Here is an 11,930-nt window from a genome sequence, read left to right on the forward strand (position 1 = left end):
AGTGGTGTTTTACCCTCTGATTAAAAAGAAAAAAGAAACGGCACAACTACCAAAAACTAAAACCTTCAAAATGACCTTAAACCTGAATTGACACCTCTAAAAAAGAAAATCTGAACATTTGAAAATGCCCAATATTACGGTGCCCCAAAGAGTTCAGTAACACAACAATGATCAAATAATACATTAATACATCCATGAGGTTGTCCGATTACCATCAGAGCATTCAGTTCAAACTGTCCAGTTTGTCTTGATTGGCAAAGACTTTAGGTTGAAGTGCCATTATGAAGCAAAACTGCAATTAAACAAAAATAACAGTGATACAAAGAAGGACAAAATAACATCTCGTAATTAGTTTAAAAAGAACTTTAAAGAGGTGGAAAATACGTACATTTACTCAAGTACTTCAGTTGAGTACAGTTTTGAGGGATTTGAGTATTTCTGTCTCGGTAATCCCTCTACTACATTTAAGGAGGAAGTGTTGCACGTTTTACTACATTTGCTCCATTTATCTGACAGCTTTGGTTACTTTTCAGATTTAACACAACAGATACTATAACAAGCCTTTAAAACACAACACGTTGTTAAGATTAAACCAGTAGTTTCCAACTTGTCTGAGTTGTTAACAGCTTCACCAAATAGTGAATAGGAATTGTTCTGCTCTACTTCTCAAATATCATTTAAATAAATGTTCAAACGATCCAAAATGTTAAAAAAAAAAAAAGTTAAAGGTCAGAGTTGTGAATCAGAACCTTTTTTTTTTCTTCTCCTTTAATCATAATCATCTGATGACCCATCAGATTTATTTTCTGTCTCTTGTTTTTAAAGTTGTTCAAACCAGCTCCACTTGCAACACGCTGCTTGCACGCAGATGCTTCCGTGTTAATAATCCAATGACGTCATAGCCCAATATGACAACCAAACCAGAACTTTTAATTTCATACTGTAACTATAATTTTGCTGCTAATACCTCAGTACATTTATGAGAGAAGTATTTTTATTGCATGACTCTGGAGTATTTCCTTGGTACTTTTACAAGGATCTGAATATTTCTTCCAGACTTCCACCACTGGTTTTTAAACATGACCTGTATTATTCCTCACGTGACGTTTTATTTCATGCTTGTTTAAACTTCATACATGAAAGCAGGATGTATTGCGGTATTGTTGAGTGTGTTAAGTGTTGTTCTGGGTTAGACACTTGTAAAAGGTTTTTTTTATTTTTTTTATTTTACTCCACATTATTTAACTGTCTTGTCAAAACTCGGGTTGACTGCTTCAAAAAAAAAAGCAGCTCTTCATGAGTTTAATACTCTTAAGAAGGTTTTAGCTAACAAGGTCTTTAATTTGCAGGGTTTTAGAGCCTCCCCTCCTGCGCACACGTCCCCTGCACTTTTAAATCTGTCCAGCACCGTCTGGACTTGTCTCCTTTGTCTTCCTCATATTGTTAGACGCATGCCATCTGCTCTCTGTTATTACAGGCGGCTTTAGACCGGAGGTCCGCTGCTCCCTTTCGCCCGGGATGAAGTCTCAGAAGCGGCCCGGACACCGTCCAGCGTGCAGCTCTGCTGGGGCACCGCGGTTTTATTTGGTGTGTACAAACAAAAAAACAAAAACAAAACAAAACTGAGTCTCTGTTTTAACATAACGGTGTGTGGCTGTTGGTGACGTCAGCGTCCCACTTCTTCTTTTTTTCTTCTTCTTCTTCTTGAGACAGGCTGAGTGGACAGAAATCAGGCAGGATGTCTTTTACTCCGAGTCCGGACTGCTGCAAACACCTCAAAAGCTCAAACTTCCTGCCGGGAGCGCCCGACCAGATGTGACGGTGTGAACCGGACGATGTGGCGGAGGGCGGCGGCGGTGCTGAAGACAGCCGACGATGGAAACGAGGACTCCGGAGCTGAAACTGCCGAGTGAGTCCGTTAGCTCCGGGCTAAAGCTAACCAGCCCCAACTGCGCTTCTTTTTTTTCTTTTTTTTTTCTCCGGAGCCACAATGGAAGTTAAATTTTGCCCAACATAATGAAAGGGTTCACATTTCAACTCATCAACTTTAACTGTTGCTTTTACTTCTTAGTACTTTTTTTTTTAATATTTTTTTTTAGCTGCTGTACACTTTCCTGTATTTTCCCATGAATGAGCGTTTTAATCTTTTTTTGTTGTTGTTCTTGTTGTTGCTGCTAACAACAGATAATGTGTTGTCATGGTGACCGCAGCTAAATAAAGGGGCAGCTTTCCAAACCCGCGGCCACAAGATGGAGACAGATTTTTGTCTTTCCTCCAGCGAGCGTGTTCGTAAAAACAAGTCAACTCACGTGCTCCTTAATTTGTGTCTCGTTTTAGATCCGACTGCAGCAGGATGTCGTCGTCTGTCGGTAAGTTAAACTCATACGGAATCAGAAGTGGAAGAAGTACTCGGATACTTTATTTAAAGTAAAAGTACCGATGCATCAAGTGTAAAAATGTTTGCAAGAAAAAAAGTCAAGATAGTCAAAACTGATGCAGCTAAGTTATCATGCCTTGTTAGTGCCTAACAGTTCCCATAATTATTTGAAGATTGTCTCAACAAGTGCTTTTATATCGATATCCTATCGTGATATAAGACCAGATGTGGTCTTAGAGTTTGATATAGTAATATCATGATATGGCATAATTTTTTTTTTTGTCCTTTCTTGGCTTTAAAGGGTGCATTACATAAAAGTGTTTTTTTTTAATTTTTATTTTATTACTAGGCTGATCTAGCTGCTTGTATTATTTAACACTTACCCAATTAGTCGTTGTAGCCACATTGCTGATGATTAGTTATCAAAACTCTTTTGTGAAATAACCAATAGTCATCCTTACAATATCGTTGCAATATTGATATCGAGGTATTTGGCCAAAAAGTATTGTGATATTTGATTTTGCCCTCATTGCCCGGCCCGACTCTACCATCATGTCACAAAAATGGCTCGACGTAAAAAACTGGACGTTATCCGACCCCCGAGCTGAGGTCACCACGCTGTGTGTTGTGAAGGTGCAGCCACATGAGACTCTTGTGTGAAACACTTTCAGCCCTCAGTGTTCGTTTTGGACCTCGGGGTAACAGCTGAACCAAAAATAAACTGCCTGTCAGTCTGTCAGAGCCGGCTGGAGATCATCCTAAAACACAAAAGGGATTCTTCTGTTCGTCCGTTGTAATGTCACTGCACATTTCCCCAAGAAGCCCCCCCCAAAAAAAATATAACCGCTTCCCAAACTTGAGTCGTACTCTCTGTGACAAGGAAACTAAATCCCGAATGTGTCAAGTTTGGTTGTTCAGTTGTCACTTTGTTATGACTTTATCTTTGTACACTTTGCACTGTGTTTGCGTGTAACTCCAGTGGAGCTCATGACCAGGCGGGTCAGGCAGCAGCAGCAGCGGCGGCGGCGGCAGCAGCAGCAGCTCCTGCTCGTGAACTTGCATCTGCTTGCCAACCCCGGAGACTCGCTGCTGTTGCAGCAAACGCTGGATCGCCTGCTGCGCTGGCTCTGCCCGAGCCTCCGCATCTTCCACGTATCAGAGAGAGCCGCCCCATTCAGAAGTTACGCCCGCCTCTGTCCTGTGGCAGGTCAGCATCCTGGGTTCCTAGTGTGTGGTCTTTAGTTTCATATCCGTTGTCTTATACATGTACAGAGATCTCGGCTATTTTTTTTTATTATTTTATTTTATTTTTTTTGGGGGGGGTGGAGGGGGACAACTCGTTGTACCCATGCGTTTAACCTCATTACTCACTCGAGAGGTGTATTTTTTCCTGTTTGACAAAATAACAAGCTCCGTATGTGGAAACGAGGCACGCTTACAGAATGTAAATCATTTCATCTTGGCTTTCAGGTCCACAGTTCCTCTAACCCGAAGTTGTACTTTAAACTGGTGTAAACAAGCCCGAGTTCCTGCCAGAACTGAATCTGTTTTTTATTTAAGGTCGATTGAGAATAAACCGTTTGCCAAAACTTCTCAGGCTACCCTTCTGTGGCCATCACCTTCTTCCTCCACGAGGCCTACGGAGAGGAACGAATCCTCAAAGTGCTGGACTTCTTCCAGCGGCCGCCCTGGCAGTACCACCACACTGAGAGCTGCGGCGGCCGGACCGGAGGGGTCCACATCACTTCCAGCGGCTCGTCCTCCGCCGGCCTGCTGCGGCCCTACCTCCTGCCCAGCAGAGACTTCTACAGCCTGGGCGCGGGGATGCCCGTGTGGGGGGTTCGACCGGTGCACTGCGGAGGGGAAATACTCCGCGTGACTCTGTACAGTGGATACGACAACTACGAGGACGCGGTGCGGCTCTATGAGACGGTGCTGCAGCGACAGGCGGAGGAGCAGAAGACGGGCTTCTGCTGGTTCACCCTCCACACCGGTGAGTGCTGGCGGTTGATTTTTAATAGTGTTTGCGTTCTACGCAATGAAAAACACCAACGATGATTTTTCCTTGTTTACCTGCTCTTTCTTTACCTTGAAGAATTTACCAAGACCACAGCAGAAAAGGAGATTTCATCTCTTGTGTGTTACGGTAATATTACAGACCGTGTGAAGTAACGTTCTAGAAAAGTGCACAAGACGCACGACTGCTTTTTCCGCTACTTCATATCATGAATAGAATAGAAGAGAACGACCGAAATCAAGTCTACTTGTATTTCATTTTATGCACTTGATGCGTTTCATCTCATTTCTTTTCTATATTTTTAAATGTTCCTTTATATATCTGTTTTTATGTGAAACACTGCGTGTAATTATCTTGCCGTGAAGCACTTTGAGCTGCATTTCTTGTATGAAAGGTGCTACACAAAATAAAGTCTATTATTATTATTATTTCTCTCAAATTGTCCATCCTTTAAGATAAGTCGAGAAAAAAACACTTTGACAAGTGAGACAGGATAATCATCATTTTCTCATTTCTTCTGCTTTGTTACATTCTGGCCTGTTTCTCTCACTTCTCCTCCCCCCCCCCCCCCCCCCCCCCCCCCCCGCCCCACCCCCCAGAGCCAGGGCTTTGCCTCCAGCTGGCTTTAAAGCAGTTGTCACCGGGGGTTCGCGTGGAGCCCTGCAGCTCCGCCGTGCTCCAGTTTTGTGTGGAGGAAATTGGCCAGCTGGTGCCACTGCTGCCCAACCCCTGCACCCCCATCAGCGGTACGCGCTGGCAGACAGAAGACCTGGACGGCAACAAGGTTCTCTTCCAGGTGAGCGGCGCGTCGTGTGTTTGCAGCCACTCTTCCGGTGCAATCGGGAGGAAAGCGCGAGTGGGACCGGGAGGTTTGTCACGAGTGCTCGCGTCGTCCAAAAAAAAAATGCCGTCAACACTTTCGGAGATTTAATCCGCGTCATCATTTCATTTCATTCAGCTGACGCTTTTATCCGAAGCGACTTGCAATAAGTGCATTTCAATACATAAGAAATAAGATGCCGTGTTTTATTTCCACTCGGTGACTCGCGTGTACAACAAAGAGACCAAAAGTCCTAAAAAAAAGACACGCATCAGTCGTAAAACGGGATTTTCAGATCTATGCAAATCTATGAACGTAATTATATGTAATTAACCTCACAGTGGGAACAGTTGGAGTGCAATTATCATCAGAAACAAATGTTTGTTTTCTCCTTCGTGGTGAGAAATGATTGAACATCTGTTGTTCTTTTGTTTTGTTTTTCTCTCCAATACGCATCATTCCGGGCATTTGAACTTTTTCACCGAATTTCTTATTTTAATTAATGTGGACTGATTGTTAGTTTTGGGATTTTAGATTCAATTTACTTTTTCAAATGAGCAGGTCAGGTTGGGAAATTTAAGGTGTGACGGCGTTTCTTTTTCCGACCTTGTGTCTCAGATTTGATCGACAGCTGCCAGTGTCACGAGCGCTGTCGGCCGTCAGCAGGAGTCAAGATCACGTATTCTGCCGTAGATGAAACGACAGAAAGGGAAAACATTTCTCTTGGAAAAGATTGATGACGAAATGAAAAAGGGCAACGCGTTTGCCGCGTTTGTCGCGGGATGAACTCAAAGCTGTCAGAACGGCCGTACGTCAGACGCTTGTATGTTACTTCTGTCGAAGTTACTCAACTAAATCTCTGCGGTCTTGGTGTCAAATCATAATCCCGCTCCTCTTGTCCCTCTGCGCCGCAGGTGAAAAGCCCAACTCAACCCCAGCGACCTCTGACCTGCGCGTTCCCCCCGACCTACCCAAGCGCGTCCCCTCGAGGAATGCAGCTCAGGAGCTCGGGACAGGGCCACAGCCTGCCGCCCTGCAGCCTCACGTCTCCCCTGTCACACAGGCAAGGTGAGCACTGAGGGGAGAAAAAAAAACCGGTGTTCAGGGCTTTTAAGATGCTGCACTCAGATCTGCTTCATCGCCTGGAGCTCGACTGTCAGCGAGATATGTGTCCGAAATTACAGCTCTCTGAACGGTGTCCCAAAGGCCATGGCGGGGGTTTTTTTTATTTTTTTTTATTTTTTTTTTTCTGATTTGCTTCAATTCATGACAACTTCCCCAACACTCACAGATCGCCGGTCTATCAAATGCTCTCTTTCATGTGGGAAGCAATTTTTTTTTTTTTTGCAAGACTCCGATCACAATGAGCCGAAATGAATCAGAGACATGGAAGGTGAACGACAATAGGAAAGTTGTAAGTAGTTCAACTGAACATTTGGCTGCTTTCCATGCAGTTTATTGAAGAGGACTGAGAGCTTCCCCAGCAAGGGTTAATTAACTGGCAGAAGACTTTGGACAGAAATGTGTTTCACCACCAAACAGAATTTGACTTATTTATATTTTAATTTCATTGGCCCGACTTGAATTCAACTTGAACTTGCATTCAAATATTTCATTTGAATCACAATTTCAAAATGAATTTATTAGTTGAGGTTATTTGATCTGAATCTGTGTTTGATCCTCCTGGAAAATTCAGCTCTCCTTAATACTTCCACATTCAGTTCTCGAATATTTCCTTTCAGTTTGTGTCTCGCACGTCTGACACTTTGAGGAATAGCAATGAAATGCAGATTCACAGAACTCTGTTGTTTTTTTTGGCCAATTAGCACCCAGTGAAGCCCTGAAGGCAAACTTCCTCCTCATGCCGTGTGTTAATGTGGCTTTTTTTTTTTTTTGTAAATCATATTATTCTATTATGCTGAAAAGTTTCATTGTATTTGTATTTTTCAGGACTTTAAAGGGTTTTTAGTTTTAGAACTTTTAAGACATTAAATCATGTCATTAATTTAATTTAAGTTTATAAATGGTTGCATGAATCTGCACTGGATTGCTATTCTTCAAAGACCCAGATGTCTGAGACACAAACTGAAGTTGTATTTCAAGATATGAGCTTGAATTGTCAGAACTGAATGTGAAAGTACGGCGTGGAAATTTCTAATTTCAGAGCAACTTAATTACGTTTCCTAAGATTACATTCAGACTCGAATGAATTGAAATTCAATGTCAAACTAAGAAACTCCATTTCAAATGATGTGATTTAAATTCAGTTTTCTGTGCAATTATTTAAGTTGAGCTTTTCAAAAATATAAGTCAAATTAAAAATGATTCCAATTCAGTTTCTAGTTGAAAACCTCACTTTTAGGAACCAAAACTCTTATCATCCCAACAGCTACAGATGGTTATCTTGTACATTTGAGTCTGGCACACTTTTAAATGTTATTTTAGACACTTATGTTCAAGGGAGTCCGAGATTAATTTTTTATTAAAATATAACACAATTTCATTCGTCGTGAACCCCCGAAGTTGAGCCTTTTCTAGTCACCTCGAGCTGACGAAACACAGAGATCACACGGGGTAGCCGCCATTTCCATTTGAGTGTATTACATGAAGAGGACATTTTCGAGCTTTAAACCTTTTGTGCCGTTGCTTGCTGCTTGCTGCTCGTTGCCAGGTTACCGAGCGCGCGGCGACCCCGCCGACGAGAAGCCCCACGGAGGAGAGAGCCTCGGGTCGGGGAGCCGCTGCAGCACCCCTCCCGGCAGCTCCTGCTACTCCTCCCAGCGCAGCAGCCCGGCTCCGCTCTCCACCTCCAACCGCCCCGACTCTCCTCCGCATCCCCCGATCGCCCGCTCTCTCTCCCGCCTCCTGCTGGAGGAGGACGAGGAGGAGCCGGAGACCAACGTGGACACGGGAGCCGCCGTCTCGCCTCACCCGGACGCCGCAGTCAAAACGATCGCCCGCTCCCCCTCCTCCGTGGACGTTTCGACGTCTCGCCGCGCGAAGAGACCCGCCGCCGTCGGGGCTTCTCCGGCTGCCGAGGGACCGGCCGGGGAGCGGAGCGAACGTCCGCCGCCGTCGCCGCGCGCGACCCGCGAGGAGCCGGTCGATGAGTTCTTCATCTGAAACCCTCGCCGCGACGACACAAGCTTGACGCGTACGCCGCAACGCTGGAGAGGCGGGGGACAGGACGAGCACGTCTCCGGAGAGGAAACCGAAGCGCCGCGGCAGGTGACACCCTCCACCCGGATGTGTCTTAAATTCTTGAAACGGTTCCGCCCGTCCCCTAAATGTCCCGTAAATGTACAAGAACAACACTGTCGTCTGACGACCCGCCGAGCGAGCGGTACAAGGTTTAAGACGGGGTTTTATTGTCGAATGTCTGAATTGCTTTTCTATCCAGATCCGGCGATGGACTTGTACAGCTGTTGTAGCTAAAACGTAGCTCGGTGAATAGCAGACAAAGATGAGTATTTGAGTGGGACTGACGGCAGCCCACGTTTCTGCTGCATCACTCGGCGAGGTCACGCAACGTCTTACTGCTCGACTGCCTTTCCGAACGGAGGAAGGCTGACCGCAGCGTGAAGGCACTCTTTGATGTTGCTCTTCAGCGTGATTAGAAATCTTGATCGAGTCTTACTGCTCTCCACAGCATCGGTCTGCACTGAGCGAAAGCCCGGAGGCTTTCGATTACATTTCCAATGATTTAAATGCACTTGAAACTGATTGTTGCTCTTGTATTTGTGTGTTGAAATGGAAATGCGGAGGATCAGGCCGGGCTAAATCACGATATAAAAGTCTTTCTTTAAACCACAGCCAAACTAGATGCTGAACCGGAGATCTGAGAGCTGTTCATTACTGTAAAACCACAGTAAGCTGAGGGATCAGTTTACTGTGGTTTTACAGTAATGAACAGCTTAAGCAGACGGATTAATTTAAGTGAAACCTCAGCAAGCACATGGATTGGACTGATCACTTCAACAGATGGTAGTCAACCACACATTGTTTTACACAGTCATCATTCTAGAGGTTTCAATACAAATAGATATTGTATTATGTGGGGGGGGATAGTATTCGATCAATGACAAACTTGAATAATTCAGATAGGACTAATCTTTTGTACAGCAGCTTTTCCTGCTTTTTAGTTGTGATAAAGGACGTAAATGAAACCTAACAGATGAACCTGAGTCTGGTATTAACTTGTGCGTTGTGAAGTCTGCGTGTTTAAATGTAATTTGAGGTTAAGAGCCGCTCCCGTGTGGCTGCTCTGGACACTGTGGGTGAGCGGGGCAGCTCGAAGACGCCGGCGTGTTCAACCGTTTACTGTAAAAACTGAAAGAAGGCAAGTGTTCTCCGTCGGGAAGCCGACGCGTGAGCGACATCAGAGTGTGAAATGTTCGGTGATGAATGGTTAGTGTGAAAAGAAAAATAAATAAAACATCTTGGTTATCAGATTATAATGACTGCCTGTGTGAGTCCTGACATGTGACTGAAGGTGTAATGTAATGCATCTTTATCACTCTGCCTGCAGGTTATGGGAAGAAAAAAATATCCAGAAAAGTGGAATGAAATAAGAGTAAATACATGTATGCTGGGAGGATTTTGTTATCCGTTATGTCGTCCAAAATGTAAAGAAAAATGTCTTGGTATAGCATGTCGTCCAAAATATGAAGGCCCCCTATCGAACCCAGAACCTCCTGATTGGGAGAAGACAACGCTGGCTTTGAACTGCACCATTTTCCATGCTTGTTTGACTTATAAGACTTATAAACGTGTTATGGAAGAGCGATCAACGGTGTTGTGGTTGGTGTTGTTGCCTCCCAGTCAGAAGGTTCCAGGTTCGAGACTCGCCCCGGAGAGGATGACGTTAACACCTTAGATGAAAAGCCACGTCAAAGGCAAGAAACGAACCTGGAACCTTCTGACTGGGAGGCAACAACACTAACCACTGCACCACTGTGCTTTCTTCCCAAATTTTTTTTGAAAATCATATAAATTATATAAGTCAGACAAGCATGCAATAGAGGCAGCACAACTTTGCAGTTGCTAGCGTTGTCATCTCACAATCAGGAAGTACTCGGTTCGATCAGGGGCTTGGAACTCTGTCTGTGGAGGATTGCATGTTCTTGCTTGTAGCGTGACTTTGTCACAATTACGACTACATGATGTTTGTTTTACATCATGGACTACATGCATGATAACATGCATAAGGTAGTCGTCCATATTTTGGACGACATATTTTACTTTTACTTATTATTTATGCAGGAACATGCAAATTCCACATAGAAAGTCCCAGGCGGGGATCGAACCACGGACCTTTAGACTGTGAGACGACAACGCTGACAACTGCACTGTTGTGTTGCCTGACATTATTTGAACGGAAGTCATATTTATAGCATGTCGTCCAAAATATGATCAAAAAGTCATACTATAGCGTGTCGTCCAAAATATGATCAAAAAGTCATACTATAACGTGTCGTCCAAATTAGGAAAAAAAAGTCATACTATAGCGTGTCGTCCAAATTAGGAAAAAAAAGTCATACTATAGCGTGTCGTCCAAAATATGATCAAAAAGTCATACTATAACGTGTCGTCCAAAATATGATCAAAAAGTCATACTATAGCGTGTCGTCCAAATTATGAACAAAAAGTCATACTATAGCGTGTCGTCCAAATTAGGAAAAAAAAGTCATACTATAGCGTGTCGTCCAAAATATGATCAAAAAGTCATACTATAGCGTGTCGTCCAAAGTACGTCCTCAAAAGCATCAAATAAAGTCACATTATTACAGGCCCAATGGTGCTGTGGTTAGCGCTGCTGCCTCTTAGTGAGAAGGTCATTGGTTGGATTCCTGCGAGAGACGAACATATCGGATCCAAAAAATGTCATGTTGTTAAAAGTATGAAAAGAAAGTCATAACATTGGAAATATGAAAAGAAGTCACGTGATGTCTTTGAAAATATGAATAAAAACTGTACTGTGGCATTATTTAGCATGCCGTCCAAAATAGGAAAAAAAAAAAAAGTCACGCCAAAACGTCGTGAAAACGTAACAATATATTCTCCTATTAAAGAGGCTCACCAGGATAAACTTTTCATTCTTTATTCTCTCCACTTGGGAAACCGACGAATCTAAAGCATCACTGATAAATACCGCTGATAGATGTTTGTATTATGGATGTTAGGCTGCATACCCAAAGCCACCAGACTCAGCTACAGTGTTCTACACGTTAATGTCACTGTGTTTATTAATGGCAGTCTGGTGGCGGAGGGACATTCAAACAGGGGTCTGACCTTGGAGGAACTCTTGTCCATAACAGTGTCAGACACTTAAAAGTTCCCTTTGAACCTGCCAGCAGTGGGCGCTGGTCAGCTTACTTTGCTAAAAGTCTATAAAGTGTCCATTGCACAGTGTTAACAGTAAGCTGAAATGTTTGTTATTATTGCCTCTTCTGCTAAGCTTGTTACCTGTTCAGGTATCGGTCACTTCCTCTCTGAAAAAGGACTCCTATGTACAACTTGGAGGGGGGAGTCACACAATTAGGTTTTCCTTAACAATGGGAAATAGATTGAAACAGCAAATAACAAGAGACGGAACTTTTGACGGTGTTTATAAAAGAAGAATATATTTAACATATTTTCTACTCTGTATAAGGGGGACAGATTGGTATTTTCTCAGTATTGGGGGGGGGGGCGGAGGGGGGGGGGGGCACGACCCC

At 43.7% G+C, this 11,930-nt stretch overlaps 1 protein-coding gene across 2 annotated transcripts; it reads left to right on the forward strand.

The window, feature by feature from the left end:
* Positions 1-1,421: 1,421 nt before the first annotated feature.
* On the forward strand, positions 1,422-10,115 carry LOC138197179 (protein FAM124B). Of its 2 annotated transcripts, none has more exons than XM_069147820.1 (8): positions 1,422-1,587; positions 1,671-1,909; positions 2,338-2,369; positions 3,357-3,584; positions 3,975-4,370; positions 4,994-5,190; positions 6,129-6,282; positions 7,886-10,115. In XM_069147820.1, the coding sequence occupies exons 2-8, from the start codon at positions 1,836-1,838 to the stop codon at positions 8,335-8,337; spliced, it is 1,533 nt and encodes a 510-aa protein (XP_069003921.1). In that variant the 5' UTR covers positions 1,422-1,587; positions 1,671-1,835; the 3' UTR covers positions 8,338-10,115. The 2 variants fall into 2 exon arrangements, with proteins under 2 accessions (XP_069003921.1, XP_069003920.1); XM_069147819.1 differs by having other exon boundaries at positions 1,714-1,909.
* Positions 10,116-11,930: the final 1,815 nt, after the last annotated feature.

Source organism: Embiotoca jacksoni, unplaced genomic scaffold, assembly GCF_022577435.1.
Source record: "Embiotoca jacksoni isolate LCO1_2020_lvr unplaced genomic scaffold, fEmbJac1.0.p SCAF_14, whole genome shotgun sequence".
NCBI lineage: Eukaryota > Metazoa > Chordata > Actinopteri > Embiotocidae > Embiotoca > Embiotoca jacksoni.

Coding starts and splice junctions, on each gene's coding strand:
- LOC138197179 (XM_069147820.1), top strand. CDS start 1,836: ATGTGGCGGAGGGCGGCGGCGGTGCTGAAGACAGCCGACGATGGAAAC. Junction 1,910..2,337: donor TCCGGAGCTGAAACTGCCGA/GTGAGTCCGTTA, acceptor GTCTCGTTTTAG/ATCCGACTGCAGCAGGATGT. Junction 4,371..4,993: donor CTGGTTCACCCTCCACACCG/GTGAGTGCTGGC, acceptor CCCACCCCCCAG/AGCCAGGGCTTTGCCTCCAG.